The sequence below is a fragment of the Girardinichthys multiradiatus genome, chromosome 2 (assembly GCF_021462225.1).
Source record: "Girardinichthys multiradiatus isolate DD_20200921_A chromosome 2, DD_fGirMul_XY1, whole genome shotgun sequence".
Taxonomy (NCBI): domain Eukaryota; kingdom Metazoa; phylum Chordata; class Actinopteri; order Cyprinodontiformes; family Goodeidae; genus Girardinichthys; species Girardinichthys multiradiatus.
Genome location: NC_061795.1, coordinates 23,378,944 through 23,402,062, shown reverse-complemented (window position 1 = coordinate 23,402,062; position 23,119 = coordinate 23,378,944). Strand labels below are relative to the sequence as shown.

The window sequence follows — 23,119 nt, the reverse complement described above, 5'->3', positions numbered from 1 at the left end:
AACAACATACAAATAATTAAAAAACATTTTTTTTTAAATTCTTGTATTAGCCAAAAGACACGCATAACCCTGTCAGATTTAGACTGAAATTTATTTTCATTCATACAAGAAGCTTGTTTTTTATTTAACATGAAACAGGCCCCTCCCAAAACAGATAATAGGACATCTTACAACAATAAGGCATATTTCACATTTCTTTAACAAAAATGGCATGTTTAGAATATTTTATACCCTTCTCAGTTGCATCACAGAAAACAAAATACTTCGTACAAAGTTGAACAGCTTTCGGCATGTTTCCACTGGTATTTTGACAATTTTGCTCTGGTGTTGAGCCTCCTTGCCATCACCCTCATTTTTTCACCACAGATTCTCAATCAGATTCAAGATTATGGCCGGCCCACTCTAAAACATTGATCATTTCTTAACATCTTTTAAGCCTTTTCTTAGAGAAATAATATACAAATGTCTAAAACAGTTTTTAAAATTGTTTTTTTAATTCGTTTTAATGTCTTTTAAATTTTGTATTAATATGTAAAGGTAATGTTCCATACAGTGATTTCCTTCATCTATAACTACGCAGGCTAGGAAAATGTTTTTATAGATATAAACACTGAGCAGGAGCCCTGCTCTAGTCACAACAAACACATGTTCCTGTACACTGTACACTGTGGTGTATTCAGTGCTGAGAAATGATTTACCAGTTCTCCTCCATTGTCACTGTCACACATCTTCATATAGCTTATATAAAACACCCAAAGTGGATCAATACGCTTTACGATAAAGCTAAATCAGGCAATGAAATATCATATAAAAATCCCATATAAAATAAAAGATAATTACATAGGTAACAAAAAAACACATAAGATTTATGTTATGTTATTTTAAACAAACCTCCATGGATGCATCCAATGTTTGCTTGACTTCTAAAATGATTCAGAACAGAATTAAAGCAAAAACAGACAAGGACAATTTTGCTATACTTTTTAATCAACAATATTAAGAATATGAACTAATTTACAAATGAACTCATATTTTAGCCTCACTTTACTAAGGCTTTGCAAACCAAGAAAGCATAAAAATAATGTGATTTTAGGTCATTTTATTTGTCTTGGCGGATAATATTTGCAGCAAATAAATATGTTTTTTTCCATCAGTGATGAAAGCTGTGAAAAATTGCAAAAAATTAGTCAATAAAAACAAAAATACTAATGTTCTGACCCAAAAGTCAAAGCTAAATTATTTATAGATCTTGGTCCCAATTTTGCATTGAGAGATTGCCTTAGTATTGCACCAGTTATTAAGTAGTTTCGTTACAAGTAATTTTGAATAACAATTGCTGGAAAATATATTACTTTAAAATTCTTGCTCTTGCCCAACATTTTATGTTCTCTACATGTATTATTAAAAAAGTCTTCTATATACAGTAAGGCACAATTTATGGTGTCAGATCCTGGTTAGGAAGTCCAGATGAAGGCTGCTGGGGACCTGCAGAGACTCTAAAGTTGTTGAGGACGGACAGAAAGGAAAAGTAACCTGGAATCGATAATCTGTGTCCAGCATCAGCTGTGTAGAGCCTTCATATTCCTGGAGGAAGGACTGCAACAAAGAAAAGATTGGAGCATTGTGTCAGGGACGTATTTAATATATATAAAGCTGTCATTAGGAGAGGCTCTGCACAGTAAAATCTGAGTAAACACTAAAGCTCACCTGAACTTTGCGGACAAATGAGGAGGTCACTCGTTTCTCAAAGTCATCAATGGGTGTGTAGGAATTCAAAATCTTGACAATCTGGAAGGTTAGATGCGAGTTTGGGCTTAAGTGTAAAACAAACGTCAAAAACCATCAGAAAGTGGGTAGATGAGACATGAAGTACCTGAACAGGGTTGAGTTCAGTGCACTTTTCTGTGATCTCTTTAGCATCTTCATTGGTGGACTTGTTGACCTGCAGCAGCCAGGCAGCCTGAGCCAGAGGCCTCAACGTATCAATGGCACCGGAGCTCTGAAGCTCAGTCTCCTTCAGCCACTCTTCCAGGTAACTGATGTTGCATCTAACAGAAGAGTGCAACTTTAAAAATCAACATTCTTCTTCTTTACTCTCATTCAGATCTTGCAAAAACAAACCACAGACCTGATCTGCATCCCTTTCCTGCAAGAGCACATGTCTTTGCAGAGCATGATTTGGTTGAAGGTGGTGGCGCCGACCAGAAAGAAGAGCTGTCTGACGGCCTGTTTGACCAGGCTCTGCTCCATGCCGTGGTGGCTCATGGCAGAATGGAAGACAGAGAGTTGCTGCAGGATGGAGGAGATGGTGTATGTCTCTGAATCCTTATACATACTGTTGGAGCGCTTCCTGAAGCCGGTCGGTTTCATGCTAGAGATTCCTTGTAAACTCTCGTGCTCCAACATACCTGGTACTGTTAGAACAAATTCAGCAGCATGTGTTAATTAACAGGAAAAAACCCAACCTAAAAAGTAGCATGTGACTATAATGATTTGTGTAAACCACCAATAGCAGGCGTAAGAGTCCTCTGCATGATAGAGATGAGCTGATGGTAGATGTGTATGGCCAGGTCGCTAAGAATCTGTCTGTGTTCGGACAAATCAAAGTTCTGCAGGCAGTTCTTCTTCTGACGTGGGGTACTCTGCTTCAGGAACTCCTAGTGCGAGGAAAGGCACAGAGGAAAAAGCAAGACAAAAACATACTTTCCACTGTAGACAGGTTAAACCAGAACGGTGCAGGAACGTCTTACTTCCTCCCCGCTGTATTGTTTCAGACAGTTTAGCAGCTGGTATGTGTTGGAGAGCCAGAAGGACAATGATTCAAAGTCCTTTTGGTGAGCCTGAAGGAGACAAATGTCAGCAATCAACCCTGATTAAAAGCAAAATAAAAAAAGACACTTGGACTTTATGATGTAACACGTTTGTTGTAGAGTTCCAGTAAGAAGGTAACACACACGCTGAATATTCTATTAATTTTGGTCCTTTAAGGATGCATCAGAACCGTTCTTTTGTTGGGCTTAAATGATTTTTTATCCACTCTGAAATGCACCAGTAACATCGGAACTAAAACAATCCCATAGCATGATGCTGTCACCACCGTGCAAACACAAGAATTGCGTGCACAAGGTTTAACTTATTGTGAATTTTCTCTACTCCACACTGGGTGAAATTTATACATACAGTTTCACATATGCATTTAATATTTTGCTAAAAGTGCCTTCTAAAAATGCTTCTTGGCCATCAACAAGGTTCTGGCGTAACTCCGGTTTTGACCGCTCTTCTAAATTGGTTGGTTTCCTGATGGAAGGACAAGCATAGTCCATATATTTTCTGTTCGATTGAAGTAGGGAACATTCCAGAAGCTTAATGATAGCTTGCTTCTACCATTCCAAAAGTAGATTTTTGTGTGGTTTTGGGATGTTTGTCCTGTTGGAACACCAAACTGTATCCAGATTTCAGACGTCTCAACCAAACTCTCAACTCCAATTAAATGGTAATTGGTTAGGATGCTCAAGAGCAACACAAGGACCCCCAAAGCTCAACCCTGCTATAACTGGAGTACCAGCATTACTGTCCACAGTAACGCCAGTTTTACATCGTCAGAGATTTAGAAAGAGTCGGTCAAGAAATAAGCACATTCTCCAAAACAGACACATTTAAGTACAATGGAAATTTGCCTCTTTCTTATGATGAGACAAGACAAAGCTTAAACTTTTCGGCTAAAACACCGCATCAGCACTCATGCATGGTGGTGGCAGCATCAAATTGTAGGATAGTTTCGCTCTCAGTGTTACTGGTGCGGAAGCAGGTGGACTAACTGACAATTCATTGACTTCACCTCAAATCTACGACTAAATGATTGAAACTTGGACACAATTAAAAGTTCCAACTTTGGAACGATCCCAGTTACACATCAAAACTGGTTTTGTAAAGGATAATGCGGGTTAAATTTATGCACCTGAAAGAATCCTCCCAAAGCTACAAATTCAATGCCAGTGAAAAATGAAAGGGTATGCTTAAAAGCTGGAAACCATACAAATTAGATGGGCTCTGCCAATCCTGTTAATAAGAGCAGTCAAGCATCCAGCCCAAACTGAAAATCAGCCTCACCGTGATGACTTTTTTGACCGCTTGAATGATTGCATTCATCAGAGACTTTAGCTTCTTATCGTCGTTCAGGTAGTCAGCATGGCGGACACACATGAAGAGGATGAAAGCTGGCAGAGTAGGGATTACATTGACCACCACACCTTTGGGCTTGAGGTCTGTGAATGAAATGCAGGAGAATTTAAGGAGAGTATTACCATTATCACGTGAAAATGAGAAGAGAAATTCAAATAGAAGCTTGAAGATTAGCAGGAAGATTTGACCAATAATGATATTTTGGATGAGCCTGGCTTCATTCTCCCTCTTATACTCCAACATGCCAAGGTATTCTTTAGGAAATGCAGGTGTGTGTTTTGCTGTGTGAGAAACAGGATATTCAGTGAACTTTGTGAATTTACATTTATTTAGATTTTCTGATGTATAGTAGAAAATAAAACTCTACCTTTCTGTGACATTTCAAGGCACTTTATTTGATTTTGGAGTTTCTTAATCCATCGATCTTTCTGGTCAAGCTTCTCCTCTAAGTCCTAGAATTAAAAAATGTGATGCATTTCTGCCTGTTTTAAACCTTCCACACACATACTCTACCTCTGAGGCTCACAGACACACCATGATCTCAGCAGTTAACTGAGACGTCTCCTCTCTCAGTTTTCTCTTCACTTCACCCTCCATCAGCTGCAGTCTCTTTAAGTGTTCGCTCTCCTCCTCCAGCTCCTCTATCTTCCCTTGAAGCTCCCCCTTGGTCTCCTCCAGCTCCTTCGCCCTCTCCTCAAAGTGTCTAAAACGCAATAAGATAGTTTAAAATTATATATTGATCCTTTGATTGAGAAAAATTACCAGTACAATTACATTTTACCTGCGTTGTGTGCTTTCTTCTGTGATCTTCCTGTGGAGAATGCTGGTGATCTCCTTACTTTTTTCTTTGATTACATGAAGAAGAAAAACAATAGAGTATAGATGCAGGGCAGTAAATTAGAATATGTTTCAAAAGGTTACCTATTTTAATAATTCAATAAAAAAAAGTCAAGCACAATCTAAACATTACAGACAATGTGAGTTATTTCAAGCATTTACTTCTTTTAATTTTGATAATTATGGCTCACAGCTAATGAAACCCAGGTCAGTGTTAAAAAGCGTTCCTTGAAGGCCTCAGTATGTGTTCTATCCAAGCTTATTAAAGGAAAGCTTAATGGAAGGAAAATGTGTTGTAGAAAAGGGTGAGCAAGCAACAGAGTCTGGAGAGGTTAATTCAAAACAGAAACCTTAGAGTACGGTAAACTATGTCTATGTACTGTACAGTAAATTCATTTAATACATGATCAGGGGTTCTTTTGCATGAACTACCCCATCAGTGCAGCGTGCTATAGAGGTGATTAGCCTCTGGCTCTGCTGACGTGTTTAGTAAGCCCGGGTTGGGTGTGCTGACTCTCATTCTCTCCTGACCTAAATCCTATACATTTTCAATGGGGTTTAAGGCAGATGGGTTTTCTGCCCGATAAAGCACACCATGGTCATTAAATCAGATTTTGGTACTGTGAGCAGTGAGAGCAGATGCCAAGTCCTCCATGAAAGATTGATTTAATCAGCATCTCCATAAAGTTTCTCAGCAGAGGGCAGCATGAAGTGCTCCAAGGTTTCCTGAGAGATGGGTGTTCTGACTTTGGACTTGCTTTCCAAATCATCACAGGCCCTGAATACTTCCCGCTGGACCTCAAGCAACTTAAATTCTATGCTTCTTCACTCTTTCTCCAGACTCTGGGACATTTATTCTCAATTGAAACATAAAATGCACTTTCATCTGACAAGAAAGACACCAGCCACCTTACGACCCTGCACAAATAAGATCTACGTTAGTTTTTCCTTCCACTTAACTTCTATTGATATGCTTAGAAAGAGCCAGCTTCTTTAGTAATGAATTTGTGTGGCCTACCCTTACTGTCTGCTAGACGACTGACCGTTAAACTGTCTTCCCCATGATTGTGTATGCCATAACAAATACCCTATCACAAAAATATTTTTAAATTGGTTCTATGTCATATTCTCATCAGGCATAATCATACAAATTAGGAGGACTTACACTCGAAATATATCCCTTTGTATGTAATGAATCCATATAATACAGTCAGTTTAATTTTTTTTTTTATTGAATTACTTAAATTTTTATTTAAAGATATTCTATTTTACTGAAATGCACTTGTACATACCTTATGAAACTCGAGACCAGAGTCATTGTAACACTATTGGATGAAAACTAAAACTCACCAGTGAACTCGCTGCTCTGCTCCTTGGCAATAGCCTCAAGCTCCTGATTTTGTCTCTGCAGCTCTGAAACCTGCAGTTTCAGCTCTGGTATGGCCTGGTTGTTGCAGTAAAACACATCAAAGCTTTGCATGTTATCCGTCCTCATGATGAAATATAAAATGAAGACTGCATTAACATACCGAGTTATCACTGCTGAGCCTTGACACTTCTTGGCGAATATTCTCATTAATGTTACTTTTTTCCTGGAAAAGTTTTTGCAGCTTGCTGTTCTCGTTCTGAAGGTGGTCCACTTTTAGATTTAGTCCCTCCATCTGAGACTCATACGTCTCCCTCTGCTCCCTCTGGTGGTTTTCCAGTAACCTACAATTACAGAGCCTCATTACACAGGTTCGGTTGTGTTGAAGTATTTTACTGAAGTAGTAGATAGAAATGCCATGGTTAAATTCAGGTAAAATTTACAAACCTGGTGGCTTTTTGAAGGCCGTCAAAGGCTTCCTGCACATCATCCAGTTCATAAATCTTCTCAGAGTCCTCCAGAGTAAGCCTTCACAGAAACAGTCTGTGAGATTAAATACTTAAAGGGAAAGAGAAGCAAAATGGGCCAGGAAAAAAAACAACAGATTACCCAAAAATCTGTTCCTCTTCAACAACACCGGCAAGCAGCTGTCTTATGATTCCCTTCGTTTTAGCTGCAACAAAATATTCAGTCATCCTAACTGCTTTATTAACATGAGGAGATTAAGGTAAAAGAAATAGTGTGAAATCTCTCAACCTCTTGTTTGCTCCGACTGCTCCTTCATCTTCCGGTCCAGGTTATCTCTCTGATTCTGCAGGTTGTTCAGATCTCTGCGCAGCTCTGGGATGACCTTCACATGCTTGGTGAGCTGAATGACCTGTTGCTGCAGATCAGAATTCACCTGCACCCCGTCTTCAATCTTCCTCTGCAGACACACTCTGTCCTCTTTTGATCTCTTTATCTCCTCCTTTAGAGTTTCCAGCTCTTTCTCATGGTCATGTCTCTGGATCTCAGTGTTATTCTCTGCAATCCTGTAGAGGAATCATCTATCAGCATCGATCTGCTGAAGATGTATGTTGCATGTTTAAATATACTTACTTTCTAAGCCGGACTTCGTTTTCCTTCTCTTCCACAAGGCTCCTTTTTACTTGATCAAAACGTTCTGCAAGATGTGAAAACCAGTCACACACATGGTAAAAAAATTCACTTACAGTGTACACTGTAGACTACAGAGGGGTTTAAAGTTTTTGATTTGATTCAAATCCTTTATTTCTGGATACCACTTGTGAAAGATCGCAATAATTCATAAAACCTCCTGAAGACGAAAAACTGGGAAAATGTATTTTTGAGCCAGAAAGCCTAAAATCTAGTCTTTCAAAAAACATGTAAACCATATATAAACCTCAAATATATAAAGTATTAAACCTAATATTACAAATAGTCAGTGTATTGTTTTTTTCAAAGTATATGAATTTCTAGTTAGCACTATTCTGATGAAAAACCTCTGGACCCACAGCTCTGTAAAACAAAAGCACAAACATGTAAGGAAAAAGAATGGAGTGAGACCTCTTACACAGCTGCTGTCTAATATAAACTATACCGATGACATAGTTCCAGGCAGTAACTATCATAGTAAGAATGCTGGTCATAACTGGAGCACACAACTTTACCTCATGATAAGTTATTCTCCCAAAACCTTAGCGTTTGAATTTTAGTTTTTGTCCCAATCACTTATTCCCCACTGAGGTGAATTACAGAGAGGCTGGGCTCACCACAATCCACTTTTAAAATTGTGGGTAGGGTGCCGATCTGTTAGGTCTCCAAGCTTTAGCTTTAGCTTGGAGACAACATTTTTCTTGACATTCTCCTCCTCACTGGATACCTCTGAATTGAACTTAATTGTGAAGTTCATTTTGCGTTCAGATGTTTGCAAAACATATTTTACAAGACTTTTGGTTTGTCCAAAAGCTCTTTAGCAAACTCTTGTGCAGCAGCTTGAGGTTGTTTTGCAGTGTCCAACTTCTTGCTGCCCAAAAACGTGTACTTGCTGAGTCCAAAGTTTTAACTGCTAAACCTGATGAGCAACTGCAACTCTTGGAAGATCCTCAACTGACTTTCGTCAGTAAACATATTCATAAAAAACGTTTTGGTTTTTTTTATTTTTAAAAATTGTTTCTAAATTTTTCCTCAAATATCCTTTAATCTTTCTGGCTTTATTCATCTAACTTTAATGACCTTTAAGAAAATTCAAGTGCTAATGTATATAAAAATCCAGACTGTTTTTACCTTTGGCCTCTTTGATGGAAGCTTCAAGCTTTGTCTCCAGGTTCTGTTTTTCAAGGTTTAGAGCTTCTACTTGCTTTTGAAGCTGATTAATTGTCTACAGCAAGAATAAAGGAGTCACATTTGTTTAATTCAGAGAATACAAAAAAAAAAAAAAAATCAAAACGTTGCAGTGAACACAAACATCTCAAAGTTCAGGCATTTATTTTAAGACTAACCAGGCTGGCCTCTTCTCTTGCTTTCTTTTCTCTTTCCTCCAGAGACGCCTTCAGGTTGGTTAGTTTTTCCAGTTGCACCTTCTGACTGTGGAGTCTCTCCATTGTTTGGGAATGAGTGCTGGCCAGGCTTGCCAGTTTTTCCATCAATCCTCGATTCTCTTTGTTCTGTCAGGGAAACAGAGACTCAAATCTATTCATATGCCTGGCTGATTTAGATTTAAATGACAAACGGTTTGTGATGAGTAATGAGGATGGAATCTGTCAAAATATAATAAAACAATGCAAGAGTATCAATATAAGAAAATATGTATCTTTTTATTTACATTTTATTTAAAAATTGCATGTTGAAAATGATTTATAACCTTATTGGAAAATCTTTATTGGCACTGCAACATAAAAAAAATCTTTAATTATAGGTGATGCCTAGCTTTTTGCATGTTTTCACTGGTATTTTGAGGATTTCTCTTTGGGGAAAAGGTCTTTGAGGTTGGGAGGCTTCCTTGACATCACCTCTCTGACTTGCGCCACAGATTCTCTATCAGATTCAAGTCTGGACCACTCCAACATGTTATAATATTACTTCCAGGCAAAAAAGATATGTTGGTATAATCAAATGATTACTTTAAACCCAATTCTGCCAGGTTTATGAATACTTTTAAGCTTAACAGTTTAAACTGTACTCTGGAATAATACTTTAGGAAGTATTTTTACCTGCTCTTCATTCTTCTTCTTGAGCTGCTGCACCCTGTAGGACAGCTGGACGTTGAGCACGAGCCGACGCATGGTTTGAAAACGTCGTCGGGCAAGCCACGCTTTGGTATATTTCTGCAGAACCAGAACTTTGTGCTCCTCCATCATCTGCAAGGTTAAATAAAATTTTCAGTCATGCAGAATAATATATTTCACAAATCAGAATCTAACAGCAGCTCACTTCCAGACCTTCTTGTAGCGTTTTCTGGCCATCCAACCTCTGGTGAAGGCTTGGATGGTGATGGAGGCCAGACGGACTACCTGGTAGATTTGTCTCATGTGGTAGCCTCTCCAGTGTCTCTGGATCACCACAACAGCCCAGCCCTTCTTCAGTGTTTCAGCAGTCACTATTTTACTAAAAAATAGCAAATGTTCATTTATTTAGTTTTACAATATGGTGCCCAACAAAACTCTGTGCACTGCAAGTCAACAGCCCTAACCGGATTGTCCTCTTTCCTCGGATGTACTGCTGGAGGATGATGGCTGCCTCTCTTATCCTCAGGTACTTTCTCCTGTGGCTCCATCCACGGATATGCTTCTGAATGGTCACACATGCTCCTCGTAGTCGATCCAGGCGCAGCTTCTCCAGATAAGCTACCTGTCCGGCTCGGAAGAAGATCTTTGTATGGCCAAACTTGTATTGGTTGGAGTCCTGGAGAGGAAGGCACAAGGCCAATGACACACGTTTACACACAGACACACACAGTACCTTGCAAATGTCTTTATAAGCCTTCTTCACGTTCTCATTTTGTTATGCAAACAGGTACTTATTTTATTTGAACTTTTAGTGACCAACACCAAGTGAAAATGATACATGGTTTTAAAGATTTTTGACAAATAATTTGTGTTCAGCCCCCTTTGCTTTGATACCTGTAATAGACCATGTAAATAAAGTCCATCTTTAATGTAATCTCAGTATAAGTCCACCTGTTCTGCGACAGCCTCAGAGGTTTGTTAGAAAACATAAGTGAGCAAACAGCATCATGAAGACCAAGGAGAACAGTAGACTGGTCAGGGAGAAAGTTGTATTTAAAGCAGTTTTAAAATGACAGGCCAAGCGAGCAGAGTCCTGCTCAGAGAGGAAGTCAAGACACCCATGGTGACTCTGGAGGAGCTGCACAGATCCACAGCTCAGGTGGGAGAATCAGTTTACAGAAAACCTGTTAGTTGCATCTGAAGGAGTTGCTCTGGTCAAATGGGACAAAAATAAATAGTTTTTGGTAAGTGACTATGTTTGGCCAAAAACTAACACCGCACACCCTAAACACACCACCCCTACTGTGAAACATGGTGGTGGCCGTATCATACTGTGGGACAGCAGGGACATGGAAGATGCTAATAGATGGAGCTATATACAGCAAATGCATCAACTGACTCATAGGGGCTGCTGCTTGGTTAATAATGTTCTCCAACAAACCACTGAGGCCTGCAAGGAACAGCTGTACTTAAACTGAGTTTAAATGACATACAGGTGAACTTTATCAATTAGAGAATTTCTGAAGGTGGTTGGTTGCACTAGATTTTATTTAAGGCTCTCATAATATGGATCGCTGAACACAAATGTATGACACTTTTCATGTTTTTATCTGTAAAAAGTAATTTTTCTTCCACTTAAAAATTATACATTACTGTTATATAAAATCTCAGACGTTCACCATTGAAACATGACAAATTGCGTTAAAGTCTCAGAAGGTATGTAAACATTTGAAAGACACAGTCCACATTAAGACTTCTACTGAGAGATAATAAAAATCATAGCTAACCTGAATCAATCTCTGCAGGACATTTTGGCAGGTTTGTTTCTTGTCACTGAGGTCCGCCTCCACATGCGACATCAGGATGCTGTATCGGCTGTAAAACTCAATGTACGTCCATCTGAAAACAAAAACAACATATGAGATTCTTCAATGAAAGAATTAACAGGCGTACGTGTGTCATAAGTTACACAAATAGAGTCACCTGGATGGGTAGCTCTGTGCACTGATCCGAATAGTTTCAAGTACTCCACAGGCCCGCAGCTGCTGCACCACTCTCCCCGAGTCATATCTACAAGAAGACAAACAAGTTATCCCCGCGGAATGGCTTTAGTGAGTAGAATGTTAAATATTGCAAATAAAATTTCCCAAGAACTTACTCAAATGGGAGTTTTTCATCATTAGGCTTAATGCAGCGCACATAGTGAGGGGTGGTGGCGTTCAGCGTTTCCATCAGTAAAGACAGGGAGCTGCGGAACTGCATCCAAACACAATGTTCAGGAAAAAGCACAACAAGTGCTAACTTAGCTCATTCTACCCTTCAGCCTTCACCTTATCTCCCACAGAGGTCCTCAGCTGCTTATTGGCTGGTTTCACAGACGGCCTGGCTGCTTTAACTTTGACGCCTTTACTGTTTGTTGGGCTCTGCCCCTCCTCTTGGAAAAAGTTAGCCAGAAAAGAAAACTGATAACAGGTGCAAACAGAAGAAATGTGTTAATATGGGAAAAAACACCTGCTTTGCATGGCTTGTAAAAGGGGGACAGTCCCTATATGTTTTGTAATGAATATTGTAAATTAAATAAAATATAAATTATTGTAAATTAGATCACCTTACTGGCTCTCATCGTGTCCACCAGTTCTTCATAAAGAGCATCTCTGTTCTTCTCAAGAAAACCTCTGCACTGATATTCCACCTGCTCGGGAAACAGTCAAAGTTTAAATCAGGAGGAACAAACAGGCTTCATCACTGTGTTTGAAGATATGAACCTCAGAAACGTAGCTAGAAAGTACAGAAATAATTCTTGATTGAACGCCTTGGTACTTTAGCATAGTCATAAAGGTGCAGTCATGTCATCTTTGACTTCTAAAGGTATGTATTGTTGATAAATCCCATGAGTTTTGAAAAGCTTTCTTCCACAGTCCCAAAGCATGCATGATTATGATAATGATAACTGATTGGTCTTAACAACCTATTTTAAAGGCTTTTTATGATTAGAAAACGACCAGATCCCACCACCGAGCATTTAGGGCTGCAGAAACCGAATTTTGCACCTCTTGAATGGATAGTTCTCTGTTTTTGTAAATAATACTAAAACAACAAATTAAATGACTACCTAATTAAGTAGCAAAACTTATTCAGAACATCATGATTTTCAATGAAGGCCTGATAGGTACACTGAGGAGAACGTTAGCACAGTTGTTAGGGGGCAGCTGAGCTGTTTAAAAATGCAGAGGGACATTCAGTGATTAAAATGAAAACGGATAAAAATATATTAGAAAAATGTTGAGCAGAAATGTATGTTATGTTGTGATTTTCTGTTCCAATACATTTTGTTATAAATTTGATAGATTATTTATGGTTTTCACACTGGAGTCATGAAGAAACATGCTGGTCTTAATGGTGGAGTTAATCATTAAGTATTTTAATACTTTAGGCGATTCAAAGAGGATGGAGGGACTTTAAAGGTTTGCAGCAGTCACCCTTGCTTCTGGAAAAGTCACCATTTTTTTTTTTTTTTGGCCCAAAATTGCAGGTTTTTGTGTTTTTAACAGAGACTATAATGAAACATTGATGCTATATGGAAGGTTACAGTCGTCTTTTTACTGAGAGGGAGCATCATGGCCTACTGCTGAAGACACAGCCAGCACCCAAGCACACTGAGCAAGGTAATACATAATACATCATAATTAGAGAAAGGCTGGGTCAAGCATTCTTGCCAACTTAGGGGTTTTGTCACTATATTTAAGAATTCAAACCCTTCAAATCTAGCAAATCTGTCTGATGCTATTACAGACATTTAGGAACTCTAATGTCAAAAAAAATTAAAACAATTATTACTCAAGCAGCTAGCATGGCCATGGGCCCCTCCTCCATCCCAAAGCACTCCCAGATGGCCCAGTCCTTGGGCAGCAATCCCTTACATCTCCAGTCAGAAGATTTTCACCCTCACATGTACAGGTTGCAAATGATTCATCAGAGGGACACCCCACCAGAGTGTTCCTTTTCTGTAACTTCTTTGCTCTCAAGCCCAGAGGAAGAAATAGTAAAAGCTTCAGCAGCAAACCGGGTGTGAGGAAACAATCGGGCAGTCATCTATACGGGTCCCCAACATTATATAACTATTTATGTTCAGTAGGGCTAAGTGCTGTTTGAGATCCCAGCAGAAGGATACTCATAATTCCTCAAAAATTTGGTTATCAAAATAGTTATTCTTGTTATTTTAGATTTGTATTAACTTCTAATGCTTTGTTCATATTTGTTTTGTGGTGAAAAGAAAATATGAGGGACACCCCCTTTAAAAACAGGATGGATTTTTTTTCACTATTTGCAGAAACATATTTACCACTTGGTGCAGAATGTTCTTTCAAATGTATAGACAAGAGAAAGGGATCAAATCATGGGAACATTCCTGGTACAGCGCTGTTCCTTAGTAGGATACAGCTTAAGTAACAAAACACATGCACCCATCATAAACCTGACTGCCACAATAATAAGTATAATTCTCGTGCAAATTATATTTATTTGAAGAGACATTATGTGGACACTGGTTCACTGTACTCCACCTTGTCTGCAAAGTGTTGAATCACAAATGCCTCATTTAACCTGGGCTTCTCAAACAGGGGATTGGCTTTTAAGTAGTTGTACAGCTTCTGCAGCCAGCTCTGATCAGTTCCTTGAGGAAACTGCAAAAAGGATAAGATATTTATATAGTAAGAAACAAAGCAGGGAATCAAGAGATTTTAAAAAATAGCTTAAAAAATCTAAAACCCCTACTAAACATTCTTCATCAAGCAGGTCAAGGATCCCCATCTTTGCCTCAATCAGGTCAATGACAGGCTGATTATCATAAAAGTCTATTAGCGTCCAGGGGATGTCCTCCTTCATGTACTCCTCTTGCTCTAGCTTGAAAACATGCTGAAAAGGAAGAGACATAACAGCAACGCTTAAAGCTGATAAATCAAATTGTTGGAGAAGCAACTGTGTAGTATTATGCTTCATACCAAGTTAAACTGCTGCTGGAGCTTTTCATTTGCATAGTTGATGCAAAACTGTTCAAAGCTGTTGATGTCAAATGTTTCAAACCTGATGACAATAACAAAAAATATAATGATGAAGAGAAAAGAGGAAAAAGCACAAAAAAAAAAGATCAAAAGGGATGGGTTATTTGTAGTACCCGTAAATGTCCAGAACACCGATGAAAGCGTGTTGTTTCCCTGGGATTTGCAGCGCCTTGTTGATCTTGGTGATAATGCAGTCAAACAGGTGGGCGTAGATCTGCTTAGCCAGAGCATCTCTGCCGGCTACTGCTCGCTCTTTGGCCACCGGCTTTACAACCATTTCAGCCACCAGAACAATCCGACGATTGCAGAGCCATCGCACAAGCTCAGTTGTGCTTACAGACAGCAAGTCACAGAACGCCGCCAGGTGTGGATCGTTCAACTGCAAGATATATGCATCAAGTGTTTCATTTCATCTGGAAGCCCTTCTAAAATCAACATGCATTTTATTTTGAAAAATGCTTACAGGAACTGATGACTTCTCATCCCCAGAGCTTCTGATCTCCACATTCCCCAAATGCAATATTGCAGCTAGAACTTTAAAGATATCTGACTGAAAGTCATCTTTCAAACCTGCATATCAGGGAAACGTTAGCAAAAAACAACTTAAAGCACACATAGAAATACAGAAAAATAAGGATGGAGACTCAATAGGTGTTTACCCAGTAGGGAGAAAGTCCGTCGAGTCTCTTCAAAGTCCTTTTTGTCATCTACACCTTCAACAGTTACGTCACCACCCATGCTGGTGTACCTGAACTCATCTGCGCTCACTGCAAATGAATAAGCACAATACTGAAACATGATGCCACAGCAAGTCATTACAACTTGCACACAGACTAGGCAAAGATTTTACAGCAGATGCCCTTCTGAGGCAACCGGGTCCCCCATATCAAAGACTTATGCTCCCTACACCATGAAGAGACCTTTAAGTGAAAGACAATAACTTCCATTAAAACATCTAACAAAAGAAGTGCAACCATCTTATTTTTCAATTAAAATAGTACAAAAACAAACTTTTAAGTGTACGACAGGTGTTTTTTAAGAGTTGTGATAATAAAAAATAAAAAAATAAAACTTGACAGGTTACATTAATCCTTTATTACTAGCTATTTGTTATATGGTTTAAGGCCACCAGTAAAACAAAGGCAGCTGTGCGTCCAACCTTCAGAAACAACCACTTACACAGTCTCAGGGTCTTGAACTCTGCTGAGTCTGCACAGGAGCACATCTGGTAGAAAATGTGGTAATTACGTTCATTATCTGCCTGCACAAAAAACAACAGAACAACAAAAAATATAGATATAAAATATATAAAACTAAATGCTTAATTTGATATAAGGAAAACACATACAATGCCCTACTCTTGACCTTTGTCACATTTTGTCACGTTACAACCACCAATTTCACTGTGCATGTATTTTATTGGACATTTATGACAGAACAGCACACAACAGTGAAGGGGAGGGAAAAACAATACAAGATTTTCATACCCTGCATTCTGATACTACTAATTAAAATCCAATACAACTGCCTTCCGTCTGTAGTCACCTAACTAGTAAATAGAGTCCACCTATGTATACTTTAAGTATACTTTAACTTTCAGTATAAATTGAGCTGTTCTGTGAAGGCCACAGAGGTTTGCTAAAGAACATTAGTGATCAAACAGCATCATGAAGATCAAGGAACACAGCAGACAGGTCAGAGATAAGGTTTTGGAGAACTTTAAAGCAGTTTTAGAAAGGCCAGGATTGGAGAGCATTAAACTGAGAAGCCACCAACAGGCCCAGGGTAAGTTTGGAGGAGCTTCAGAGGTCCAGAGCTCAGGTGAAGAGACTGTGACAGAACAATTATTGGTTGTAAAGTCTACAAATCTGGCACTTATAGAAAAGTGGTAGGAAGAAAGACATAGTTGAAAGAAATCAATAAGAAGTCTTGTTGCCAGTTTACCACAAGACATGTAAGTAAGAGACACAGGAAACAAGAAGCTGCTATGGTCAAATGAGACCAAAACTAAAAAACCTCTGGCCCGCTGAAAAAGTCACACATAACCCTTTTCCTGTTTATTGTGGGGATGTGTATCTGACTATGTTCAAGCTAATTTTCAAACAGAATCAGGAAATGTTTCTATCTCACCATGTGCAACGCTGGCAGAGGCATACCCCAAGGGACTTACAGATGTATTTGTAGAGAAAGTGGTCCATAGTACTGACTCGGGGTTGAATACAAATTCACGCTACACACGTGGACAAAATTATTGGTACCCCTCGGTTAATGAAAGAAAAACCCACAATGGTCACAGAAATAACTTGAATCTGTCAAAGTAATAATGAATAAAAATTCAATGAAAATGAACCAATGAAAGTCAGACATTGCTTTTCAAACATGCTTCAAAAGAATTATTTAAAAAATAAACTCATGAAACAGGCCTGGACAAAAATGATGGTACCCCTGAAAATAATGTGACCAAAGGTGACATGTTAAATCAAGGAGTGTCCATTAATTAGCATCACAGGTGTTTACATTCTTGTAATCAGTCATTAATCAGCCCCTATATATAGGGCTACAGGTAGTCACTGTGCTGTTTGGTGACATGGTGTGTACCACACTCAACATGGACCAGAGGAAGCGAAGGAAAGAGTTGTCTCAGGAAATTACAAAGAAAATTATAGACAAGCATGTTAAAGGTAAAGGTTATAAGACCATCTCCAAGCAGCTTCATGTTCCTGTGACTACAGCTGCACATATTATTCAGAAATTTAAGCTCCATGGGACTGTAGCCAACCTCCCTGGATGTGGCCACAGGAGGAAAATTGATGACAAAACAAAGAGACGGATAATACGAACGGTGACAAAAGAGCCCAGAAAAACTTCTCAAGAGATTAAAGGTGAACTTCAAGCTCAAGGGCAAAAAATCATTAAAATACCAGACTGGAATTTGCCAAACTACATGTTGACAAGCCACAAAGCTTCTGGGAGAATGTCACATGGTCAGATGAGACAAAAAATTAAATTTTTGGCAAGGCACATCAGCTCTATGTTCACGGATGGAAAAATGAAGAAAAGAACATTGTCTCTACTGTGAAACATGGAGGAGGCTCTGGGGCTGGATGTTCTGGGGCTGCTTTGCTGCATCTGGCACAGGTCTTGAATCTGTGAAGGTATTATGAAATCTCAAGACTATCAAGAGATTCTAGAGAGAAATGTGCTGCCCAGTGTCAGAAAGCTTGGTCTCAGTCGCAGGTCATGGATCTTGCAACAGGATATTGACCCAAAACACAAAGCTAAAAACACCCAAGAATGGCTAAGAGGAAAACATTGGACTATTCTGAAGTGGCCTTCTATGAGCCCTGACCTAAATCCTATTGAGCATCTTTGGAAGGAGCTGAAACATGTCATCTGGAAAAGGCACCTTTCAAACCTGAGACAACTGGAGCAGTTTGCTCATGAGGAGAGGGCCAGAATACCTGCTGAGAGGTACAGAAGACTCATTGACAGTTATAGGAATCGTTTGATTGCAGTGATTGCCTCAAAAGGTTGTGCCATAAAATATTAAGTTAAGGGTACCATCATTTTTGTTCAGGCCTGTTTCATGAGTTTATTTTTTAAAATAATTCTGTTGAAGCATGTTTGAAAAGCAATGTCTGACTTTCATTTGTTCATTTTTATAGAATTTGTATTCATTATTACCTTTGTCAGATTCAAGTTATTTCTGTGACCATTGTGGGTTTTTCTTTCATAACCAAGGGGTACCAACAATTTTGTCCACGTGTGTACATCTTCAGATTTTTATTTGTAACATTTTTTCAAATTAACAATGTATCTTTTCCCCTCCACTTTGTAAGGACGCACTACTAGGCTGTCTGTAACATAAAGTTTCTATAAAACACATACAAATTTGTGGGTATAGCATTACAATACGGTAAAAGGTTCGAGGGGTATGAATACTTTTGCAAGGCACTGGATGTATAGAGGATCCCTGGTTTAGACCCTACCTGAAAAACCACTCTGGACTTCTCTAAGAGGTATGTCCTCATGTTCGCGCCGATAATCCGATACTTCCTGTCAAAACTAATCTCTGTGTATTTTCCAAACCGGCTGCTGTTGTCGTTTCGGGTGGTTTTTGCATTTCCTATTGCCTGAAAAAATTTTTTTTAACAACTTTGAGCATATTTCTGTTGTAACAACAACAAATAACTACAAAATGTCCAGTAAAATTGTACCTCTGTGATTGGATTGGAAGCGAGCACTTTGTCCTCAACTCGAGTCTTACTTCCAGATCTGCTCACAACAGCAAAGTACCTCATAGCATAACGTGCCGATACTGTCTTGCCAGCTCCAGACTCCCCGCTCACAATGATAGATTGGTTTTTATGATTCCTGTTAGCGAAAAGGCAATATAAGCTGCAATAACCAGATTATTATATAGAAGACACAGTTCAGTAGTTTATTTTTAACTAGCAAATGTAAAATGACAATTAAAACACAGAGTGGTAATGAAGAATGCATTTCACAAAACACAGTTTTAAAAAAAGTTATTGAGGAAGAAAATGCTAATTCTGCTTTGTGTGTTTTTGGGTCAATGTGAACGAGGCACGTGAATCTAGGTGACCACTGGCATTAAGAAATATTATGATGGACAAGCGATTTCTGAAACATTCAAGCTCAGTTTGAGATGCAAGGGTTCAGCCCTACATGTGTGAGCCAGATTTTCTCTCGGACAACCCCCAATCCAAGATGGATACTGACATTGATGGCAACGATTGCCCCAGACATTTTCCAGGAAAAAATCTGATTATATTCATTTTTTCAGCAGGTTGATTTCCATGCCAATTTATCTCTCGTAGAATGAGCCAATAATCTGCATGTACCACCTTAAGACATTATGTGATTTGCCGGTATACAGTCATATTCAATAAATTAGAACATTATTGAAAAGTTCATATATTTCAGTAACTCAATTCACTAAGTAATACACATTATACAGACTATTTACACACGGACTGTTTTAAAGTCTTTATTTCTGTTAATTATAATTATTTTCCACTTACAGCTAATGAAAACAAGACATTTAAGATTAGAATAATACATCAGACCAATGAGGGCTTAATTACAGTAAAAGTACACTTAATGCCTGCTTACAGGTTATTATTTTAGAAAGGTAGTTTTAATCTAACACACAAGCCTCATATTCTAATTGATTGAATATGGCTGTAGTGGCACTGCAGGGGAGTCTGAAGTCATAAATAAAGAGGAAAAAGCAACAAGACAAATACAAAACTCAAAGGAACTCTAATAAGTCGCTTTATGCCTTATGTGACGCCACCATGCGTAGGCAGAAACTTGATTTCAAGACCGTGCATTTCATCTTAATATAAATTAGAAAAACAAAAAACTGACCACAATAGGTGACAAACTACATCCAAAGAGAGTTGGAGAAAAATCTGCCTACAAGCTTTAATATCCAGTGGGATTTGATATTTTGTTACCTGGCCATTTGTTTGTATGCCTCCTCCGCCACAGCAAATATATGAGGATCCATGTCTCCCATGTTCTGGCCTGAGTAGGCATGAATGATTGCGTCACCATAGATAGGAAGCTGTTTATAAGGATTTACAGCAACCAGAATGATACCTGAAAAAGAGGAACCAGAAGAGCCTGAGCCAAAGGCGCAGCGTGGCAGCTGTCTCAGAATGAAGGATGTACAGTGCTTTACCCCAGAAACTTTTCCACATTTTGTTCTTTTACAAGCACAGACTTTAAAATGTTTTATTGGGGTTTGTGCACCAGAACAACACAAAGTAGCCACTGATTATAAGGTGAAAAGAAAATGATGAATGGTTTTCAAACCTTTTTTACAGATAAAAAGCTGAAAAGTGAGGCACACATTTTTATTCAGCCCACTCATTTGAGTTTGTAGAGCCAAATTTTTGTCCATTCTTCTTTTCAAAATAGTTAAAACTGAGTCAGATTGAATGAAGACTGTCTGTGGACATCGAATTTAAATTACTTTCAAGAATTCTCAATGAGATATAGGTCTGGGACAGTCTAACACATGAATAAGCTTCGACCTAAACCCTTCCAGTGTAGCTCTGGCTGAACATTTAAGGTCGCTGTCCAGCTGGAAGGTGAACCTCCACCTCAGTCCTCTAACAGGTTTTCCTTCAGGATTTCTATATTTAGCTTCACCCATCTCCCTATCCACTCTGACCAGCTTCCCTCTCCCTGAGAAAAAAAACACACACCCACAGCATGATGCACCCACAGCCATGTTATTGGGTACATGGTGTGTTTATGGCGATGGGCACACATAGTATTTTGTATATGTGGAAAAAAAACCCACCAACAAATCAAAAGAAGGTTTAGTTTTTCGGTCATATGACCAGAACAATTTACATGTTCGCTGTGTGTCCCGAATGGCAAACTGAAAAGGGAATTATTTTGGCCTTGTTTCAACAACTGAACAATCTTGCCACTCTTCTGTAAAAGCCAGAAACACGTAGTGCACAACTAAAAGCTGTCAACAGATACTCACAACTGAGCCGTGGATCTCTGCAGCTCATCCAAAATTACTATGTGCCTTTTGGCTGCTTCTCAGCTAGATGCTTCGCAAGCCCTACATGTCAGTTTTAAGCTGCCTTAAGATTCTTCACAGCTTTGTCTCTGACCTGCCTGTTTGTTCACTAATGTTCTCTAACAAACCTCTGATGCCTCCACAGCTGTATTTATTAGAGATTAAATTACATACAGATGGACTGTACTTACTAATTGGGTGACTTCTGAAGCTATTTGGCCATACTGGATTCTATTTAAAGGTATCGGAGTAAAAGGGCTACTGTGAAACTTTCTTTTGTCAATCAAATGAAATCCCACAAAAAGCAAGTATTAATAATTTATCAAGACACTGTAGTAAAAAAATAAAGGGCTTCTCGTGTCCACACCACAGTAGGTATAGATGATTCTGGACTCGACAAATCGGACTCTGAGGTTGTGCAGGACTGCAGGCTCGTGCAGGTAGCTGAGAGCTGTGAGGTCGTTCTCACCCACCAAGATGTCTGGGTTTCTAAGAGGGGGCAGTTTTGGTTTGGAGGGGTCAACTGGGTAGAGGTGCACCTATGGAGGCATCAATCATATGGGAGAGTTAGGTCAGCTGCTGATTTTCAGCATGTAAAAGTTGCATTTTATTTGTAAGATTTTGCTCACAGTGCCGTCTTCAAGAAGTAATTCAAGAACATTATCGCCTGAGTGGAAATCTTTTGTGATTTCAGCTGATTTCCACACATGTTTTTCATCCAGTATCCAGACTCTGTTGTACTGAAAGAGATGGTATAAAGAGTGAAAGAAACATAATTATGTAATTTATTAGTGCTTTAGTAGTTCTTACAGAACAATTTTCCATAGGTAAGGTTAAATATTACTTTAATTGTACATAAATATTTCTATTTTCTAAAAGATCCACACTGCATGATATCACCACAACATGCCAAGACACTGGGGAAGTTTCCATATGTCTGTACAAATGTCAAATACATCAAACATAATAAAAGTATAAGAAACAATCAGCAACTTTCTCTTACCTTCGTGTATAGCTCAGATAAAGCCATGTTTGTGCCTCTTTTTTCTCGGTCTTATTTAGCACCTGCTTCTTCTCTGTGCTTTCTAAGTTACCACAAAGTCCCTCGGTGACGCCACTTGTTTCTTACTATAAAACAATCCCCAATCAAGTTTCACAAGGAGCGCTGGGCTTCCGGGCACTCTTTTCACAATAAAGGTCCAACTCAAGATATTCAGAATGTAGGACTATGTCATTGGCTTAAAGATATTGTTATTGTTATTATTTTTTAAACACTTACAAATGTGCTCAAACAGCTCTAATATTTTTTATGATCATGACTCTAAGACAGGAGCAGATGAGCCTCAACTGGTTGCAAAAGTTATTTATTTATTTACTTATTTAGATTAGGTGTCCATTTTAGTTTCAGGTCGCCAGTCCATCGCAGGGCAACACAGAGACATATAGGACAAACACCCATTCACACTTAACAGCATTTTAGTGAGGCCAATTAATCTAACAGTCATGTTTTTGGACTGTGGGAGGAAGCTGAAGAACCCAGGGAGAACCCACACATGCTAACATGCAAACTACATGCAGAAAGACCCCCGCCAGGAGTCGAACCCAGGACCTTCTTGCTGCAAGGCAACAGTGCTACCAACTGCATCAACTGTCTATAAGCCCTATCAGCCCTATCAGTCATTGGACTGTGGGAGGAAACCAGCGTACTTGGAGAGAATTTGCAAACTTCATGCATAAAGTCCACAAGCTGGGATTCAAACCCAGGATCTTCTTGCTGCAAGGCAACAGAGATACCAAGCATCTCAACTAAAGCCATATTGCATGTAATTTACTGTAGCTTATTATTTCTGTGAATAAACATTTTCAGTTTTACTGAACG

At 38.9% G+C, this 23,119-nt stretch overlaps 1 protein-coding gene across 1 annotated transcript; it reads right to left on the bottom strand.

The window, feature by feature from the left end:
* Window positions 1–72: 72 nt before the first annotated feature.
* myo5c (myosin VC) lies at window positions 73–22,377 on the bottom strand. The gene is made up of 40 exons (XM_047387073.1): window positions 22,244–22,377; window positions 21,870–21,980; window positions 21,608–21,779; window positions 20,156–20,300; window positions 18,890–19,046; window positions 18,662–18,805; window positions 15,852–15,933; window positions 15,332–15,439; window positions 15,136–15,242; window positions 14,786–15,051; window positions 14,613–14,694; window positions 14,386–14,526; window positions 14,175–14,294; window positions 12,221–12,304; window positions 11,943–12,074; window positions 11,771–11,868; window positions 11,596–11,682; window positions 11,400–11,511; window positions 10,077–10,288; window positions 9,826–9,991; window positions 9,598–9,744; window positions 8,887–9,051; window positions 8,672–8,765; window positions 7,484–7,547; window positions 7,142–7,416; window positions 6,995–7,058; window positions 6,833–6,913; window positions 6,549–6,729; window positions 6,370–6,463; window positions 4,964–5,027; window positions 4,717–4,885; window positions 4,550–4,634; window positions 4,371–4,463; window positions 4,111–4,265; window positions 2,751–2,840; window positions 2,507–2,657; window positions 2,129–2,414; window positions 1,874–2,048; window positions 1,708–1,788; window positions 73–1,596 (listed from the first exon to the last, which is right to left on the bottom strand). The coding sequence occupies exons 1-40, from the start codon at window positions 22,268–22,270 to the stop codon at window positions 1,444–1,446; spliced, it is 5,220 nt and encodes a 1,739-aa protein (XP_047243029.1). The 5' UTR covers window positions 22,271–22,377; the 3' UTR covers window positions 73–1,443.
* Between the last annotated feature and the right edge of the window lie 742 nt (window positions 22,378–23,119).